The sequence below is a fragment of the Lepidochelys olivacea genome, assembly GCF_965140295.1.
Source record: "Lepidochelys olivacea isolate rLepOli2 genome assembly, chromosome: 4".
Classification (NCBI taxonomy): domain Eukaryota; kingdom Metazoa; phylum Chordata; order Testudines; family Cheloniidae; genus Lepidochelys; species Lepidochelys olivacea.
Genome location: NC_140414.1, coordinates 57,231,413 through 57,252,389, shown reverse-complemented (window position 1 = coordinate 57,252,389; position 20,977 = coordinate 57,231,413). Strand labels below are relative to the sequence as shown.

The 20,977-nt window shown below is 43.2% G+C and overlaps 1 protein-coding gene across 4 annotated transcripts; it reads right to left on the bottom strand.

Annotated features, from left to right (window-relative positions):
* Positions 1–105: 105 nt before the first annotated feature.
* On the bottom strand, positions 106–20,752 carry NOCT (nocturnin). 4 transcript variants are annotated; one of them, XM_084626683.1, is made up of 4 exons: positions 10,615–10,638; positions 7,996–8,077; positions 3,563–3,832; positions 106–2,221 (listed from the first exon to the last, which is right to left on the bottom strand). In XM_084626683.1, exons 2-4 carry the CDS (start codon positions 8,072–8,074, stop codon positions 1,386–1,388), a joined length of 1,185 nt encoding a protein of 394 aa, XP_084482809.1. In that variant the 5' UTR covers positions 8,075–8,077; positions 10,615–10,638; the 3' UTR covers positions 106–1,385. The 4 variants fall into 4 exon arrangements, with proteins under 4 accessions (XP_084482809.1, XP_084482807.1, XP_084482810.1 ...); XM_084626681.1 differs by lacking the exons at positions 7,996–8,077; positions 10,615–10,638 and adding an exon at positions 19,544–20,752; XM_084626684.1 differs by lacking the exons at positions 7,996–8,077; positions 10,615–10,638 and adding an exon at positions 19,895–20,752.
* Positions 20,753–20,977: the final 225 nt, after the last annotated feature.

The window sequence follows — 20,977 nt, the reverse complement described above, 5'->3', positions numbered from 1 at the left end:
GCTTGAAATTGCCCTATGTGTGGTTCCTTTTCCCCCCAATCCCCCCGAAAGTCAGCCCCGTGGCTTCCCCACTCCAGCCACCGTTCCCCCCCTTCCCACCCCTACTTTAACAAAAAACATCTCTGCTGTATTCACAACCCATAGCTACAGGGCCTTCTTGGTGAAGAAAAGCACTCCCCAAGGCTGGCAAGAGCTGCTTATACTAATATTTTTCTCCCTCCCATAGTTCAAATGCATTGCTAGAGTTCCAGTTACCCACAGAAAAGAGCAACTCAGGACTGCTGCCAACCCTTTTTGTCCTGTGTTTTATAATGGCAGAGGCAGAGCCATCAGTCCCCCTCAGTACATTAAGTTTATCATTTTCTAAAAAGTCAGTGTTAAGTCTTCAAAATACAATGCTACATACACAAAAAAAGGCAGGGGGATGACATGAACATGAAGATCAGACCTTTATCCAAACAGTTAGTAGAACTATGACAAGACTAAATAAGACTCTAAATTTAAACCATTCAGCAATGTGTGGCACTAAACTGACAGGCAAAATATTCCTGGATTAAGTGTGTCCTTTGAAAGGAAGTGCAGGGAAGATAGTAGTTCCAGCTTTGTGTCTCTATAGGCCATATATGCATTGATGCAGGCACATTTTCTGCAGAACTGAAGGGGCTGCTACATCATCCACTCTGGTCAAGTCTCCTCTCTTAGGCACTTCTACTGGAGTAGGCTTTGCATCACATTACATGCTCTATGGAAGCTCCTATCAGTTCTTAAACACAGATTAATTCTCCCATCTCAAAATCATTTCAGAATTACTAGGGCCTTCCTAGATCTGCTTGTGGTGTCTGAAATGTATTAAGTTTCCTACATTTAGACTTCACACAACTTGGTCAATTGCATTGCTTACACATCAATATAAAAATAAATAAAAACACTTATATAGTCAAGCTTCTTACCCTTGTGTGCGCACCAATGGGAAACATTAAAACTTGCCCTGACAGCATGCTAATTTTGTTTGTTTACATATTCACTGAATTCTTAGCTTGAAAACTTAAGGCTGAACATTCATTTCAGGATTGATCCAGTCCTTAGACAAAGGAGTTAATGAAAGGAGAAAGAACGGAGTTTCCCCTCCAACTTTCAAAGTAAGATGTGGCAGAGCACACATTGAACAAAACCATCGCAACTCAAAAACTGGCAGTCAACTCCTTTCCCCTCCTTTGGAGGCTTCAAATTATAAGGTTTGAATATCAAAGTTACTTCCAAGTACATGCCTGAAAATATATTAAGTCATCCATATACCCCCATCCTTAAGTAAATCCAACCTCATCAAAAGTTTCCTTAAAAATGGCAAGTTAAGACACTGCAATACCATATGGAGTATAAACAAGTTATAAAAGCCTGTCAGGGTCTTGATTAAAGCTGAAGTCACACACCAAAGACAGGTGGTCTGAAGGGTAATTGAAGGATGGCAGCCTGTTGGGTCCAATTTGTTCTTCAGTCAGCAGGCCAAGAGCAGAGTTTACATTTAAGGCATGCTGGGAATACCAGATATAATCCAGTGTGTGCCTGCACTCTCCAGAGGGCCGGATCTTCCATGTAGTGTAAGGAGGCTCTGATTGCCCATCTACACTCAGCAGCTTGTAAGCACTATTCAGGTTGAGACTGGAATTAGAGAATTCCTTGTAAACTTCTTCGGTGGGCTCTGCATTGAAGTCTCCACAAATTATTAGAGGGATCTCTGCTCCTTGGGTAATATTTTTTAGGTTCTGTAGAAGATCGCAGCCTTGTGCTGATCGAAATCTCTCCCAACCGGTACGGGCTTTCAGATGAGTGACTGCAATGCAGAACAGCTTCCCAGTTTCACTGCATCTCAGCGTCTGGGCTATGGCCACTTGGTTGGTTTTTAGCTTCATTGCAGTCAGACGGATATTAACACTGTTGGTCAATGTAAAGCGGTCCTTGAGAAAAAACAAGGCACAGCCATCTGGTCCATTGTTATGTTCCACATCTAAACAGGGGGACCACGGCTTAGGGAAGAAAGTACACTGGTAGCCTAGCCGACTAAGGAGAGGCTGAAAGGTATCAAAATAATGATCCACTTCTTGCAAGCACAAAATGTCTGGTTGGTATGCAAGGATTTCCTCCAGAATGAGGCACTTCCTTTCTTCCCACTTGAGAGCTTCCATGGGGCACTGAATGAAGTTGTCCTTGCCTTCTCCAAGAGCTGGAATGAAAAATCTATCAGTACCTATTAATTGCCAGAGCAAACCAGCCTCTCCCTAACTTAGACTTGCATGGGCCTGTGAAAATAAGGGACTCCCTTGTAAACATACTGCCAGCTACGGGTAAGTAGTATGCAGATTTCTACTCAAAATCTGGACCTAACCCAAATGGATTTAAGGGTTAAGTTAAAATTAAGTGTGATTTATAGGACCTATTGTCTTCATTTTGCCAGGAGAATTTATTACCTTGCTTTGTAGGATACATGTGTGCAAAAGTTGTGGCATACACTGAGGCCATGGATACCAGACTGGATTGGAGCTGCGGCTCCAAAATACCCAGTTACAAGTACTTGTGGCCACAATTTTCAGGAGTGACTACTGATTTTGGATGCCCAATCTGAGATGCCTTAAAGGGGTGTGATTTTCAGAAGTGCCTGGTAAGAAAAATATAAACAACCTCTACACACCGAGGCCCTTGTAAAGAAGTGTGTCACACAGGGCACCCCAAAAAATTACAAGTTGCTTTAAACTAGATTAGTACATGTGGCTGCTACGTCACCTTGTAGTGTTTCTTGTTAAGTCTCTTCCATGCTATTGCGTTTACTCTATCATCTGGAAGGTGTTACAAGGCAGAAAGGACTCCAGATAGGAGAGCTATTTGACAATATACTTAATCTCAATATAGTCTTTTCAAAAGTTTAAAAAAAAACCTGTGCAGAGAGAAGGAGAGATGAGGCCGATGTGCCCAGTTTAACCCTCGGCACTGAGTGCACAATGTGGAAAATACCACTATAAACATAATTATTCCTGTCAATTATTCCACTTCAAATGTGCTTTTCCAAGTAGCAATAATCAAGATAAATGAAAGAATTCCTGGAACTCTGAACCAAGTTTAACTAGTTTTTTTTGTGAATACATTGCCACAGGATGATCTGAATGTGTTAAGTCAACTTCAGAAGAAGAATTATAGAGGGCAAGTCTACTTTTTGGAGGTCACTAAGGATCCAATACTGGGGTTCGTCTCAATGTAATAGGAGATGCCTTGTATTCACATAAAGATGGGGAGACAGGAGAAGTAGCTTCAGTTTTATAAGTACAAGAAAAGGAAATATTTGTGTGACTGTTGTGCAGGGAAGGTCACGTGAATTCAGACCCAGAAGTTTTCTATTTTTGCTATTTCTTCCGAATTACACTTGCCCCTACCCTAACCCTCCCAATTCCATATATTTGTACTCTGTGCAAACACACTATATCTACATTAAAAAAATATATACAATTAATTTTTAACAGCATCTAGCTCCAAGGGGACTGCCTCAAGTTGGAGATTTATATGAGGTTCATACCTTGCGCAAGAATGTTCCACTGCATGACCCTAATGGGACGATGGGTGCTGGTAGAATCTGCCCTCAGGTGCACAAAGTCTCTCTGGAGTCGGGGAGGGCGTTTTTGAAGAACTGCCTGGCATTCCTGAAGCAGATCTTTAGGATCTATGGGATCCACCTGCTCAGAGTCTGACTGTTCCAAGTATTCCCGATGCTGGGAGGCAGCACTGCTATTCAACGTCTTAGCAAGAGCGCTATATAGCCTGCTCGTACTGTTTCCCATGGAACACGCTGGAAAGAAGGAAGCGACAGTTCAGCATCAGGTATGATTAACTCCCCCTCCCTATTTTCAAATACAGGGTCGATCTTTCACCTCCCAAATCAGAGTAGGCTAGTGAATCGATGGTAGTACTGCAAAAAGTCCAGAAACTTCTGACATTTGCCCCTCACTGTATAGGCATGTTTCAAAGGGCTGCAGCACATAATCAAAAAAGACAGCTAGGGTTCTCTCAAAGTTATGTTTTTTTACATCTTCATAGCATCTTAAGGGGAACTGACTAGGCACTATAATTTTTAAAAACTCCACAATGAATACTACGGCTAATAGTTAGATTTAAGTTACAAATAAATGCATTCATAAACAAGGAATCCCACAGCATTTTAAGTTTCCTGCATAAATCATATTTTTTGTCCCTCATTGTAGATCTTTGTCACATAGTGGCCCATATCTGGGTCTTGCCAGGTTGCGAGGTATGTAACGAACAGGTCTGCTGGTTCCTGGGACTATTTATTCTTGGACAGAAACCAAGAGACCAGCAGAAACTGGCTTCAAGATCCTCCCTCCCCCTATTAGCATGATTCTCCAAAAATGTTTTGTCATGACAATTCTTTTCAGCTTTTGAACCAAATAGGACCAAATTAAATGATCTTCAATTTTTCCATCCATTTCCTTATGTAGCTTTGTCTAGAGGATTTTATTCACATTGTGCGGGCACAGTGTAAAAATCTGACAAATAGGGTTGACTCACTGTGTTGATCTCCATCGTAAACCAGCCACAGAAAAGTTGGGTGTGTGAACACACAACTCTATCATAGCTGTGCAAACTGCTAAGAGTATTCTCCATACTGTAGCCTTCCACCTCAGACAATTCAAGAAAATAGAGGCAATAGAATGAAGTATAGGAAATTTCTTAGAAGTGAAATGCTTTTGTCAGAAGATGCAGCAAGGACCAGTAGCTATGAAAGGTGCTGCTAACTTTGTGAAAGCAAAGTTCTGCCTTGTCTTGTACCTCATACATCAGTGGGATTGCCCAGGGTGTGAAAAAATGTAACATTTGCCCTAGTAATGTTCAGGAGAAAAGTTATGCTAACATGGCAACTGCTACATCAGAAGTTATTTAAATTCTGGGATTCCCTCGGGAGGTGGAAGACATTCATAAATTTCCCAACTAACTTGTGTCATCATTAGAGCTGGCTGGAAGAAGACACTGCAACTTGAGGTTTAGAAGTGTATTTTCATTCCGTGATAGAAAAAAACCCAAAGCCTTTTGAACTGTTTTGCAAAAACTGAATTGTGCCAAAATGGTTGGTTTTGGAGCGAAACCAGCGCCTTTGTTTTAGGTAGATGTTTTGGGGGTACCAGTCACTTCTGATGACACTCTCTCCCACTCTATAGCCTGGTGGCTGGGGTATTGGCCTGGTACGTGGGAACCCCAGACTCAAGTCACTGCTCTACCAGATTTAGAGCATCACTCTGAATGTTCCAGCCAGCTCCCTGTCACCACACCAATGCACTGTACAGACAGCATTGTTCACTTTGCAACACAAACCTCAGGGGAGAAGGTACATTTTAAACTTGAGCAAAAATAAAGTGGTTGCAGGGAAGGGACTGAAAACTTCAGAAGCTTGAAGAGCCTGAGTATGAGCTGCATATCCAACCTTCATCCTAGATATGGGCTAAAGAACCACCAAGCCTACTATGTTTCAGGGTTCCCTATGAAAATTCTTATAAATATTTTCCATCATGTTTCTCCTACGTTGTACAGAGCTACTGAGTTTTGCTTTCCACCTATCCTACTTATTCCATTTAAGGAACTGTTGCTCCCTTCCTGGAAACTTCGACAACAAAACCAGTGGAAGCCTCTAAATAAGGAGTCTCTGCTCTTCCCTCTGAGGAGGGGAGTCCATGAGCATACGTTACATAACCTCTCTCTGCAATTATGGCTGTGGAAGTTAAGCTGCACTGGAGAAGCAGATAAATTCATAGTTCCTCATATACTCTGAGATCTGAATTGCACAGCTTCAGGACAGCTATTGTTTTAGGACTCCTGTCTCATACATATTCTTTTGAGATATACCTCTGAAAAGTTCAGCTTCTCCAGAATTAAGAATGCATCTGACAAGCCCCTCACCACCTACATATCTTCCATTAGAGAAAAAAAATTCTTAGTAGATTTTAAAGTCAGATAAGTCAAATACTTTTCACCTAGCTATTTATATGGTGTCCTTTTATTTTAACGATGCAGCCAGTAGCAGCATCTTGCTCTACAGCAACGAAGAGGAAAGTTTCAGGGGCCAAACCTTGTGGGTACTCAGGATTTACATGCACAATGTGCATGTTCGAAAGGTACTTCATTTTTGGAGCACCAGAACTGATGCTATTTGGAGGCCACAAGAAATTTGTATTCCAGTCTTTTACAACCAACTCTACATTGGTTATTTTAAAAGGACTCTACTATTAGTATACTACCACGTCATGTACTGTAAATTATTTTCAAGAATTTCCTACTAGAGCTAAACCCACCTTGAAGAGGGTGAATATGCAGATGGATATTCCCTCCTCCAAAACCACACAAAAGAATGCCAATTCACCCATTCTAGCCTCAGACATAGATCAGAGAGATGGACCTTGCTTTATAGGCCCTGTACTTTCTGCTCATTAAACAGTTCATCTTCCCCTGCCCCTTCCAAGCACCGTATCAGCAACAGAATTTACATTTCTGGCTTCAGAACTTTATCAGGCGAGGTTACTTTATATCACAATAGCCCCGAAGACCCCAGCCAAGACTGAGGCCTGTTGTGCGGGGCACTGTAGAAGCAGCCCATCCCTGACCTAAAGGGCTTGCTGTCTAAACAAACAAGACAGACCGAGGGTTGGTGGGGAAGAGACTCATCCAAGGTTGCACAGCAGGTCAGTGGCACAGTTAGGAACAGAACTCCGATCTCTTGACTCCCCAGCCAGTGCTGCTTCTCTGCAGTGACAGAACCTAAGCAGCAGGAGGTGGGAATCCTGTCAGATGTTGGCCCCCTGTTTTGCTTATTAACAGAGGGATAGTTGCAGGTTAGACAGCTACATTGTTCATTTTGGCTGAGGGAGAAAAGGGAAGAGTGTTATTCAGGGGTGTAGAGTTAGAATTTTTCCCCCATTACAGTCTGAGGTCATGGCGGAAATCCATTAACTGAGTTCTAGGGAATAAGCCCAGCAGATAAATTTCAGTCAGAGCTTATTTCATACATAGCACTGTACCTTTGACCAAGAGGGTGCTTATTATGCACTCTGCCCTATGCCTGTTATGGATCCACTCAATCCGTGGGCTTCCTGCCTCGAGAATGAGGAGTAGGGTTACTTATTTACCCAGGCTAAAGCCTTCAGCGATCAGAGTAGGAGGTTAGACCCTAACTTGCTCTGAAATGCTGGGCAGCTAGGTGCTCTCATTGACTCTCTCTCCCTCTCCCACCCCTCCCCACCTTTGGTTCTTTTCCCCTCAAAGTCTGTCTGCCCAGTTACCCCCACACCGCTTCTGATTGCGATCATTTTACTTCTGCTCCCATAGCACTTCTCACTACCCCACCATAGGCCCCCAACAGCCGTCTAGTGCCAATGATTCCCACCCTACCGTACTCCACAATCCCTAGTAACGCGATCCCTGCAGGCAGCCTTTTCACCTGTACCCTGCAAAATCTGTGCCCCCCTTTTGCCCTGCAGTCCTCTTCTGCCCACATGTCCCATGGCTAGCCACAGCACTCCCTCCACCCATTCTTCTTCCACATGGCCCATGGAAGACCCTCCCCATCTTTGGTGCTCCTTTGGAGGTAGCTTTCTGGGCCCAGCTCTGCCCAGTGCAGGGACAGAAAGCAGAGACTGGAGCCTGCTGCCAAGAGGTCAGGATAGCAGGCATTCTGAACAGCATGCCAGGTGCTCTGACTGGGGAGGCAGTACTCCCAGCACCTCCCCGTAGTGACAGGACCCAAACAAAGGTGTGTGAAGTCGTGTCAGAACCCACCCGCATGCCGGAGTCCCACTGCCATTGTAAAACCACAATAAGTATGTTTAAAAGAGTGCCCAGGAACACAACGAGGGAACAATTACACTGGACATCTGACAGCATCTGGTGTCTAGGCAAACTGATCAACTTGCGGGGAAAAGTCACATATTATCCCCCATCTGAACTTACCCAGGGAGGAAAGAAAGCGAGGAAGGCCCAGGAAGAATGGGCAGAAGACCGTCACAGAGGATACTGAACGTGCTGGCATCACCTAGGAAGAAGTACCGCTAGTAGCGAGTTACCATAATCAACGGAGGAGCTGGACTCCCCAATGTGACAGCGGCACAAGAGGAACTAAGGTCTACGGTAATCTTAAATGTTACTTTTTAAAAAAAGACTAATTTCCCAAGATGACCATGTTCCTTTAAATCCTAATGAATATTTTAGTTTAATCTAATCCAATATCTTTAGGTTGACTCCCAGGGCCATGTGGAACCAAACAAAATGGCTAGAGATGTTCACCCACTTTCTGTTCAGCTTGTTATAAAACCAGAGTGTCATGATGACTTGCTTGACTAGAGCCCTAGTTGCCATTCACCTCTCTGACTACCCTTTTTCATGTCAGATCTTACAAAGGGACCGCTTCATTACTTGCTAGAAAAAGTACTAAAATTGTGCTTCTACTCTCAAGAGTACATAAAAGTGCACCTTCTTACCCATGAGATCTGCTTCTTGTATAATCACACCTGCTGTCTTTCATGACAAAAAAGTGTTAACTTTCTACTCATATTAGCCTTGCAGAGTCAAAACAGCTAAGAAGGTTCTGTTCTCTTTCACACCAACAGAATGGTTTTGGTCATTTCAGATAGTTATACCCATGGCTTTAATGGGCTTGCTATGGAATTGCAAGAGGTCACTAACAGCATAATTGTATCTGCAGAGCCTTTTACTCCTCGATGATGTGCAAGAAGGAAAGAAATCATCTTGGTTCTGAAAGCCCAAGATTAGTCTGCAGGGCTGACAACTAAAAACTCCCACTTCCCCACCTTTTAGCTTATAAACTGATCGTATTTGATATGGAAACAGAGAGAAACATGGTACAATCTCCTACCCCTTCCATCCCCTCCCACCCAGTACCTTTGCAGAGCAGAAACTGTATTAAGCTTACTGGTCTGCAGTTTCCTGGATCCAGTGGTGCATAGGCAACGCATGGGAGGGACATAAATGGGGGGCACCAGCTAAAGGGGGGGCTCATAACTCCCCCACGTGACTCCTCCCTGCCCCCTGCCCAGGGCCCCTGTGTTCTCCCCATCCCACGTTACCTGGGCTGGGGGGAATCTCTGTCCTCCCACTGTGCCGGATACAGACTTCGGAACTGCAGCGCTCTCCAGAACCGCAGCAGCGAAAGGAGCAGAATGTGGGGCCACCGGGTGGCCGCACACTAGCAGCTCCTCTGGTGCGGCTGTACCACCCCCAGTCCTTCCATACAGCTGCGTCTCCTGTCTGAGGTCTGTACAGCCCCACAGAAGACAGGGTTGGGGGCTGGGGCAGTACAGCCGTGCCAAAGGAGCTGCTGGTGTGGGGCTGCCCGGAGGCCCCATGTTCTGCTCCTGTGTCTTTCCGGCGTACCGGCAATAAATATCTTAATGGTACGGCATACTGTACCATACTGTCCTACTTGCACCACTGCCTGGATCATTCCTCAATACAACTTCCCCTTTTTGTTCTCTAAGAGTAGATATGATGTTTACCATTTTCCACTTTTTTTTTACCGTACCTTTCCTCTGTACTTTCTCTAGAATGACCACCAATGATTCTGGTGCTACTATTATTCTCTACTACAGTAGGTCCCACTGTACTAAGCACTGTACAAATATAGTACAATACAGTCCATGATCCAAAAAGCTGACTATTTCAATAACTTTCTGCTTTAGCATTCCAGTGTAAATTTTAAATCATGTCTTGCCTATTTAAATACATTCCTGTTGTCTAGGTGTTTGGGTTTTTGTTGTTGTTGTTTTTTAAATCTATTCTTTCCCAACTGTGCCTTTCCTCTACTTATAGTATTATTATCTGGATAGTGAAATACTTTTCTATAAAGGATTTCAGCCATTGCTTCTCCTGATCAAGCAGCAGATCTATACTTTAATTATAAAAAAAGAAAGTGGTCTGACCTTCTACACTGGAGGAAGCGGATGCCTCTCCCCCAACAGATTCTTTGCAGAACTGGCTCTCTCATTTTTTGTTTAGCATTGAGATAAATAAGATTACACAACATATTTTTAAAATTCTGATATTTAGTAGTAGTTTAGAAGGAATATAGCAGGTTGGGTACTTAAAGCTTCTGGTAGGACTTAAAGCCCCATACAGCTGTTAAAATTAACATCAAGTTTAAATATATTCAAAAATAACTGGTTATCTATACATGCTGTCCTTTCTCACAGAAATACATGGAGATGCTGTCTTACAGCTGTCAGATACCTGATTAACTATATAAAACATTTCCTAGTTTGTACATATGTGGAAGGTTCTAAATACTTCCAGTATTACCCAAGAACAGTGCTTAATTGGTGATGGGGCTTGCTAGGACTCAGACCCAGCACCTCTAGGCTGGCAGTTTGTAGCCCCGACCCGATGGGCTTCGCGTGTCAGTTATGAAAGTAAGAAAATTGCTTGAGTCCCGGCCCCTCTTTCATTACAAATTAAGCACTGCCAAGAGCTCAGCATTTAAGTTGAGCACAGGTTTTGCAATACTCCAACAGAATTCCAAAACAGTAAACAAAGAGAATAGTTATCTTGCGTACGCACCTGCTAAGCCGCTAGGAATCACCAGTGCCAATACAGGAAACAAAGTTAAATAGTGAAAGGTACATAAATATAAGCTCTAACATCACATGACCATTCTTTATTGAACAAACTAGTCAAGTAGGGACATCTAGTGGTCACTGGCAGAATTGCTTCAAACAATCAAGACTAGTGTGGAAAATATTTTTGGTTAAGTGGTTACAGTGAACTTTTATAGTAAAGAGCTAAGCTAAATAAGCTATTACAGTGACCAATACACTGGAGTCAAGAAAAAGATTCTTGAATGAAATTTTTTCTTATGCTTGTTAGTCAATATACGGGCTTTGTGGACAGCTTTAGTACCAAAAGATGAGCAACTTGAACATTCATCATGTTAGAAAGTATTCTTTATTATAACAGTGGCATAAAAAGAAAAGGAGTACTTGTGGCACCTCAGAGACTAACAAATTTATTTGAGGATAAGCTTTCGTGAGTTGCATCTGATGAAGGGAGCTGTAGCTCACGAAAGTTTATGCTCAAATACATTTGTGAGTCTCTAAGGTGCCACAAGTCCTCCTTTTCTTTTTGCAGATACAGACTAACATGGCTGCTACTCTGAAAAAAGTGGCATAAAAATGACTTCAATAGAGATTACAGTGAATGAACTTTCATTATAACCTCAGAACATATATTCATACCTTTTTAGAAGTCACCTTAGGCTGAAAGTTTTTCAGGTTTTGTCTTGACCCAAAGTGAGTATTTTTTGGAGAGTTTGAGAAAACTTATTCAAAAGAGGTGAATAGATTTAAGAGGGCAAAAGAGATTATTTTTGTGTTCAAACCTAAAAAGTAGCTGAGATTAGATACTGTTCATGTGTCTAGTAAGAGATCTAGAATGTATACAGATTTTGTCTAGGATAATAAATTAAAATCTTACCAGTGAACAAATCTAACCCCACAAACACATTGTATGCAGAATGATACCGCAACATCTTTAAGTTCCAAGTCATTTTTTCTAGAGGCAATATCAAAATATTTTGCTTGATGTTTATTCAGCATTTTAGGTCTCAACATAGTTCTTGCTGTACTTTGATCATGTCTTTCAAGAAAGTCTTTTAAATTGCAATGTAATGTTTTTGCCTTTGAACTGCCTGATAGTTTGAAAAAAGAAAAGGAGTACTTGTGGCACCTTAGAGACTGACCAATTTATTTGAGCGTGAGCTACAGCTCACTTCATCGGATGCATGTAGCTCACAAAAGCTTATGCTCAAATAAATTGGTTAGTCTCTAAGGTGCCACAAGTACTCCTTTTCTTTTTGCGAAGACAGACTAACACGGCTGTTACTCTGAAACCTGATAGTTTGAAGAGTTCCTTGGGGGAAGCCCAGACAGAGATAATACAGCAGAGCCGAAAAGAAAAAGAGACATTCTGATTAATTGTTAAAGCATTTAATGGGACTGTCCTGTGAATTTTGGAAAAAAATGGTAAATAATCCTTGGTCTCAAATTTGAGAGCCAGAGCCATAATTTTACATATCTATCACCATCATTGGTCCCAAAACCAATCCTTGAGGAACTCCACTGGTAACCTCCCGCCAGCCTGACAGTTCACCTTTCAGTACGACCCGTTGTAGTCTCCTCTTTAACCAGTTCCTTATCCACCTTTCAATTTTCCTATTGATCCCCATCTTATCCAATTTAACTAATAATTCCCCATGTGGCACGGTATCAAATGCCTTACTAAAATCTAGATCCACTGCGTTTCCTTTGTCTAAAAAATCTGTTACTTTCTCAAAGAAGGAGATCAGGTTCGTTTGGCACGATCTACCTTCTGTAAAACCATGTTGAATTTTGTCCCATTTACCATCGACTTCAATGTCCTTAACTACTTTCTCCTTCAAAATTTTTTCCTCGACCTTGCATACTACAGATGTCAAACTAACAGACCTATAATTACCCGGATCACTTTTTTTCCCTTTCTTAAAAATAGGAATTATGTTAGCAATTCTCCAATCATACAGTACAACCCGTGAGTTCACAGATTCATTAAAAATTCTTGCTAATGGGCTTGCAATTTCATGTGCCAATTCCTTTAATATTCTTGGATGAAGATTATCTGGGCCCCCGCCCCCCATTTAGTCCCATTAAGCTGTTTGAGTTTCGCTTCCACCTCAAATATGGTCATGTCTACCTCCATATCCTCCTTCCCATTTGTCATGCTACCATTATCCCTAAGATCCTCTTTAGTCTTATTAAAGACTGAGGCAAAGTATTTGTTTAGATATTGGGCCATGCCTAGATTATCCTTGACCTCCACTCCATCCTCAGTGTTTAGCGGTCCCACTTCTTCTTTGTTTTCTTCTTATTTATATGGCTATAGAACCTTTTACTATTGGTTTTAATTCCCTTTGCAAGGTCCAACTCTACTTGACTTTTAGCCTATCTCACTTTATCCCTACATGTTCTGACCTCAATAAAGTAGCTTTCCTTGCTGATCCCTCCCTTCTTTCACTACCTGTATGCTTTCTGCTTTTTCTTAATCACCTCTCCGAGATGCTTGCTCATCCAGCTTGGTCTACAACTCCTGCCTATGAATTTTTTCCCCTTTCTTGGGATGCAGGCTTCCGATAGCTTCTGCAGCTTTGATTTAAAATAATCCCAGGCCTCCTCTACCTTTAGATCTATAAATTCTTCAGTCCAATCCACTTCCCTAACTAATTTCCTTAATTTTTGAAAGTTAGCCCTTTTGAAATCAAAAACCCTAGTTGCAGATTTATTTTTGTTAATCCTTCCGTTCAGTTTGAACTGAATTAGCTCATGATCACTTGAGCCAAGACTATCCCCTACAACCATTTCTTCTATGAGGTCCTCACTACTCACCAAAACCAAATCTAAAATGGCATCCCCTCTAGTCAGTTCAGCAACTACTTGATGAAGGAATCCATCAGCTATTGCATCTAGGAAAATCTGAGCCCTATTATTATTACTAGCACTCGTCCTCCAGTCTATATCTGGGAAGTTAAAGTCTCCCATGATCACACAGTTTCCATTAGTATTTACTTTATTAAAAACATTAAAAAGGGCTCTATCCATATCCAGATTAGATCCCAGCGGTCTATAGCACACCCCAAGCACTATCCCAGGGGAGGCTCTAATAGTTTTCTTCCCCAATGTAATTTTTACCCAGACGCTGTCTTATCCATTCCATCGCTTCTTATTTCTTTACATTCTACCTCCTCATTGATATACAGTGCTACTCCACCACCTTTGCCTTTATTTCTGTCTTTCCTAAACAGCACATACCCTTCAATACCTGTAGTCCAGTCACGTCTACTATTTCACCATGTTTCTGTTATCCCTATAGCATCTGGTTTCACTTCCTGCACCAGTAGCTCTAGTTCCTCCATTTTGTTACCTAGGCTCCTCGCATGGGTGTACAAACATCCTAATTTTTGCTGTTTGGCCTCACTCACATTCTGTACCCTATTAGGCATGGTCATTCTACAGCCAGTATAACCTATTAGACTGGTATCTACACTGCCCTTCCTCCTACCCATGGCTGTATCCTTTCTTACTTTGTTTTCTTTCCTCTCAATGCTAAAATCTGGCGCGGAGATTACCTGGACATCTCCCCCAAATTCCTAGTTTAAAGCTCTCTTATATACTCTCAAATATATACTGCTTAATATTTTTTGTATTTAAATTATTAATAGATTATAAGTAGTTGAGGCCTTAGCATAATCTGTCAATTTCAAATTTAATTTTAAATAGGTTTATTTTTTAAAAATAAGCTTGTATTTAATTTAAAATAAAAATATATTTTTTTCATTAAAAAAACACATTGATTTTTATCCAACCTATCAGCTTCTAGTGCTGACCCTCTTGAATGGCCATATCCTAGTGAGGATCAAGACTTGACGTGTCTATTTTGGCAGAACTCAACCCTGTGCCCCCAATCCAAGATAATTCAAAATATTATTAATTTAACAGGGGGGAAAAAATCAGGATATTTAGGTTTTTAATGTGTTATTGTCCATAGATTTATAGAACATCTTCAGGGCTCAGCAAAAGTAGTAATATATGCCAAGTGCCACCATTAGCAAAGATTAAGACTCAATCCTTCAGTTTACTCCACTAATGGGGTTCCATTCAGGTGCACTGGTCCACTTGGGTAGAACCGGTTGTATGACTGGGGCACAAGTGAGACTGATACAACTGCCAGTGAAGTCAGTGGAAAGACACAGACTTAATCAGGAGTTGGATCAGTCTCCAAAGCGAAATAGTCAGCATTGTTAGGATACAGATATTCAGGCTTGTCGGTAAAGGCCTGTACTAGAAGAATTTAGGTGTATTCTTATCACTTGGCTAGTTAGAGGTATAAAAGAAAGAATCAAAATCACTGTCTGCCAGTGTAAGGTCCTTCTCTTACTGTGACAGTCTGAGGCCCTGTTCTTAGGCTAAGGCCTTTGGCTAAGCAACAGAGGCAGCCATAAACTGGGAAGTAAACGGTCACATCCTCACATGCCAAACTAGCACCTTATTTCAATGTGACTATTTGGCTGTTAGGAATACAATCCTGTCCTGATAGTGCCTATCACCTCCAAAGAAAGGGAAGTGCCTAGAAAATGTAAAAGGAAACTTAGTTTGATAGCATCCTGTCTGGCAAGAACTCACTTATCAACAGCTGGGATGTGAAATCCTCACTTCTGTATTGTTTTGTCATTATAGTTCCCACTTTGCTATTGTTTGTCTGTATAATCTCTGTCTGGTTCTGTGATTGTTTCTGTCTGCTGTATAATTAATTTTGCTGGGTGTAAACTAATCAAGGTGGTGGGATATAATTGGTTACATAATCACGTTACAATATGTTAGGATTGGTTAGTTAAATTTCAGGAAAATGATTGGTTAAGGTATAGCTAAGCAGAACTCAGGTTTTACTATATAGTCTGCAGTCAATGAGGAAGTGAGGAGGCATGGGTGGGAGGGGATGGGTGTGTGTGGGGAAAATGGGAACAGGGAATGGGGGTGGGGAAATTGGAATCATGTTTTGCTAAAGGGGGAAATGGGAACAGAGAATGGGGGTAAGGAAATTGGAATCATGTTTGGCTAAGGGCAGGAAAGGGAACAGGGACACGGGTGTAAGACTCTGTGGTGTCAGAGCTAGGAAGGGGGACACTAAGGAAGGAAACTGGAATCATGCTTGCTGGAAGTTCACCCCAATAAACATCGAATTGTTTGCACCTTTGGACTTCGGGTATTGTTGCTCACTGTTCATGCGAGAAGGACCAGGGAAGTAAGTGGGTGAAGGAATAAGCCCCCTAACAAGCATACTATAAAAACTGATGAATTTAAGTATTGACAGCAATGATTCTCAACCCGCAGCCCAAGCAGCACACAACTGCAGCCCATATGACCTCCTGAGGGCTGGAACTAGGGGAGGGACACCTGCCGTGGGCGCCAAAATGGGGTGGCGCAGCATCAGCCCCTGGCAGGATTGGGCCCAGAAGCATCGGCTGGAGGCTGGGGGGGCTCAGCACCCCTTAATCCCACAGAATTGTAGGTTCAGTGACCCCAGCTGGAGTAGACTCCCCAGCACTAGGACCTCAGCAGCAGGTGGGCAGAGTGAGCTACATGGCTGAGCTATATGCAGCCAAGATAGACGACCAATGAGCATGGGGATGGAGGCACAGAGGCATGGGAAGAGGGTGCAACCGGTGCATGTGCGACAGACTCTAGTTGGGGACTAGTGGCTGGGGGCAGTCCATGGATGGGGGGGGAGGGTTGAGTGCTGGGGGGCAAATCTTTGGGGGCATGGGGATAGTTGCTATGTTGGGGGCCTGGATGCTGGAGGTGGCAGTTCCTGGTGGAACCGTTCTGCCCTGGACAGGGCACTGTGTCTTTGCAGGGCAGGCATGTGTGCCAGCCCAGTGTTGGGGGGCTGGATGCTGGGGGGACAGTCCCAGGAGGGTTGGGTGATAGGGGGTATTCCTTAGCTGGGGATGGGGGGAGTCTGGGGACTGTCATGGGCATGGGGGGCAGTGCTCCCCATCTTTGCAGGAAGGCTACGCAGCCACGCTCTCCGGGCGCTTAGCCCAGCCATGCTATCCGCATAGAAGTGAGGGTGACAATACATCATGCCATACCATGCCACCCTCACAGTAAATTAATTTGAATAGTGAATGTTTTGACTTATTTTGCTAGTTTAAAATGCTCTTTGTAGACATTTGCCAGTGTTTAAATGAAAGGTACTATATTGATTTGAGTTGTATTGTTGTCATATAATAAATACTAAACCTTGTATGTTTTTTGTAGAGGTTGTGTATGTGTGTGCATATATAGTATGGATGCGGCCCACAGTGGTAAACAGGTTGAGAACCTCTGATTTACAGTCCGAATATCATTCCTATAATTTGTTTCCTGATTAAACTTTATACCTCTGCAGCACAACTATACTAGGAGTTTCCACTGGAGTAACTTTAATTACACCAGCACAGTTATTAGTCTAAACAAAGCCTAACATTGCATGTAGAAACATGTTTTGTTTTTGCTTTTTACAGGATGCTAACTGCAAAAAAGCTAGATCAAAGTCTTATATGTATATTCATTCAAGTGAGCAAATTCAGACGTAGGGCATTCAGTCTGATCTTCTCTTTCACCGCTTGTGTACAAGAATTATCAAGTTTGAGAACAGATCATTTATGTTTTTAACCATATTGTGACACAATACCCAGGCATGAAGTGGGTGAGGATGTACCAAGAAGTTTTTAACTCTAAATATCTTGAGTTTTATAAGTGTGACTCAGATGTTAAAGAGCAGCACTGGCCGGAAATTTAAAGTTGCAAGAAGTATGATTCTAGCGAGACCAAGAAACATAAGTCTCTGTGGATCTTTTAAAAATTCCTTTTTTAAACATAGCAGTTTGGAAGATTTATAAATTCTGCTACAGTGTTTTCAACTAAAAATCATATTAGCACCTGGCTCGAACATGGACAGCCATAAAGGGAAATTAGCTAAAAAACTAAGAAAAAATTATTTTAATCAACCGGGCAAAATTGTGGAAAATAAAAAAATCAACTATCAGTATGAAAAGTAAATTTGATTTAAAAGGTTTCAGAGTAACAGCCGTGTTAGTCTGCATTCTCAAAAAGAAAAGGAGTACTTGTGGCACTTTAGAGACTAACCAATTTATTTGAGCATAAGCTTTCGTGAGCTACAGCTCACTTCATCGTATGCATACTGTGGAAAATACAGAAGATGTTTATATACATACAAACCATGAAAAAATGGGTGTTTACCACTACAAAAGGTTTTCTCTCCCCCTACCCCACTCTCCTGCTGGTAATAGCTTATCTAAAGTGATCACTCTCCTTACAATGTGTATAATCAAGGTGCGCCATTTCCAGTACAAAACCAGACTCCAGCGAGAGACTGTAGAATTGGAACTCATTTGCAAATTGGATACAATTAGAGACTGGGAGTGGCTAAGTCATTATGCCAGTTAATTGTATCCAATTTGCAAATGAGTTCCAATTCTACAGTCTCGCTGGAGTCTGGTTTTGAAGTTTTTCTGTTGTAATATCGCAACTTTCATGTCTGTAATCGCGTGACGAGAGAGATTGAAGTGTTCTCCGACTGGTTTATGAATGTTATAATTCTTGACGTCTGATTTGTGTCCATTTATTCTTTTACGTAGAGACTGTCCCGTTTGACCAATGTACATGGCAGAGAGGCATTGCTGGCACATATCACATTGGTGGATGTGCAGGTGAACGAGCCTCTGATAGTGTGGCTGATGTGATTAGGCCCTATGATGGTGTCCCCTGAATAGGTATGTGGACACAGTTGGCAACGGGCTTTGTTGCAAGGATAGGTTCCTGGGTTAGTGGTTCTGCTGTGTGGTATGTGGTTGCTGGTGAGTATTTGCTTCAGGTTGGGGGGCTGTCTGTAGGCAAGGACTGGCCTGTCTCCCAAGATTTGTGAGAGTGTTGGGTCATCCTTCAGGATAGGTTGTAGATCCTTGATAATGCGTTGGAGGGGTTTTAGTTGGGGGCTGAAGGTGACGGCTAGTGGCGTTCTGTTATTTTCTTTGTTAGGCCTGTCCTGTAGTAGGTGACTTCTGGGAACTCTTCTGGCTCTATCAATCTGTTTCTTCACTTCCACAGGTGCGTACTGTAGTTGTAAGAATGCTTGATAGAGATCTTGTAGGTGTTTGTCTCTGTCTGAGGGGTTGGAGTAAATGCGGGTGTATCGCAGAGCTTGGCTGTAGACAATGGATCGTGTGGTGTGGTCAGGGTGAAAGCTGGAGGCATGTAGGCAGGAATAGCGGACAGTCGACAGCCCCCCAACCTGAAGCGAACCTCAGACATTCTTGTTAAACCCTGGATTTGTGCTGGAAATGGCCCACCTTGATTATCATACACTTTGTAAGGAGAGCGATTGCTTTAGATAAGCTATTACCAGCAAGAGAGTGGGGTAGGGGGAGAGAAAACCTTTTGTAGTGGTAAACACCCATTTTTTTATGGTTTGTATGTATATAAACATCTTCTGTATTTTCCACAGTATGCATACGATGAAGTGAGCTGGAGCTCAGGAAAGCTTATGCTCACATAAATTGGTTAGTCTCTAAGGTGCCACAAATATTCCTTTTCTTTTTGATTTAAAAAACACACTTTTTTTTTTTAATCTTTCAGAGAAAGATTAGGTTTTTGTTTAAATCCACTCCGTATTCCTTTAAAACCAGCCTACGTTGGCCGGGATTAGAACGTTCTAATTCCACAGTATGCATCCGATGAAGTGAGCTGCAGCTCACGAAAGCTCATGCTCAAATAAATTGGTTAGTCTCTAAGGTGCCACAAGTCCTCCTTTTCTTTTTGCGAATACAGACTAACACGGCTGCTACTCTGAAACATTCCATCCACGGAAGCTTCAGACCCCGAACATTCCAAACACTCACCTGCTCGGGAACTCGCAACACCGGGACCTACCGCTGCAGAGCACTGGCCGGCCGAGGCCCCTTGGTGACAGCAACCACAGCGAGGCGCGGCAGAGGAGGAAGAGCCCAGGAGGGCAGGCGGGGAAAGCGCTCTCTTCACCGGAACAGGAGATCGGAGCAGCAGCAGGGACGACGAGGAGGAGGAGGTGGTGGTGGTGCAAGGGGCACAGCAGAGAGTGGACAGGGCCGAACACAGGGACCTAGCAGGGCTCTGATACATAATCCCGCTGTCCCCCAGAAAAGCTAGACGAGGGCACCAAAAAGCTGGTGAGGGTGGAAGGCTTGCCGGCGCGGCGTGCGGGGTTAGCTCACCTGCGGCTGCCGCGAGCTCCTCCTCTAGCGTTAGCTGCCGGTCAGATGTTACTGGGAAGCCACATACGTACACATGGGGGAGAAGGAGCCGGCGCGGCGCTGCGCAGAAACGGCAGGAACAAAGGCCGCCCCCAGCCACGCAGTAGCTAGTTCCCGTTATCACCCGCGCCTCCAGCTCCCACCCAACGCGGCGGGGACTCCAAGGAACCAGCTCGGCTCCCAGCGCCTCCGACACATCCGGCAGCTGCCAGCGCTCAGCCCAGGGGCGGGGAACGCTCCACGCAGACTCCGCTCCCCTGCAACGAGCCTGGACTCGACGGGCTGGGCCTCCTCTCGTGTGGCCCGGTGTTACCGGGCTTCAGGCGGCCTTTGGCTGGAGAGGAGGGGGGCTGGTGAGCCTGCCTGGAGCTGGGCAATTTCCAGTCCACCCCCTCTGCCGTTTGATGACGTGGGCTTGCTCGCAAAGGGTTTCCGAAACCATGCTCTGCAGTTGACATCACACAGAAAACCACACAGAAAGAGGAAGCTGATGGCCCGGCGGGGAATGACTGGCTGGGAGGGATGTAGGGTAAAGGTGGGAGCATAAATAGCCTGCGGCGGGGGCGCTACAGCAGACTAGATGGAAAGGAAGAGAAATGGTGTCTCACCCTGGAAATTCGCTGACTTTGAAAAGTAAACTCTTCCAAATGTTCTGTTACAACAAAGCCCTCTCTCCTGTGTATGCCCTGACTTGGATCCCTTCCCATATTGATCAGTATCCTTCTATAGTGCTGGCATCTAAGTTTGCCAGATCCCTTTTCAGTAGTACTACCTTGTGGATAATCTAAGCACTATACCCAGATGTACAGACTCTCTTTCCTCGCCCTATGTATTACATACTTTTTTTAACATTAGCTTTAATACATTTTTTTAAGGATTTTGGTAATTCACATTTGGATGATTTCCCTCCTTTGTAAAAAGTAACATAAAATAGTCCTTTGAAGTTTTTCAGTGAAGTGACATGCACACTTTATGGTACTGTGTGTGTCCATCCATAGTAATAATAAGTGCTTCCATGGGCAGAGTTGGGGGGGGGGGGCATGG

Bases quoted from the DNA above. Each gene is read 5' to 3' on its own strand.
- NOCT (XM_084626681.1), bottom strand. From the start codon at position 19,802: ATGTATCAGAGCCCTGCTAGGTCCCTGTGTTCGGCCCTGTCCACTCTC. The intron at 3,833-19,543 runs GTGAGTGTTTGG...CCTTCTTTCCAG, and splicing joins TGTTGCGAGTTCCCGAGCAG to CGTGTTCCATGGGAAACAGT. The intron at 2,222-3,562 runs GTATGAACCTCA...TTTTCATTCCAG, and splicing joins GTGGAACATTCTTGCGCAAG to CTCTTGGAGAAGGCAAGGAC.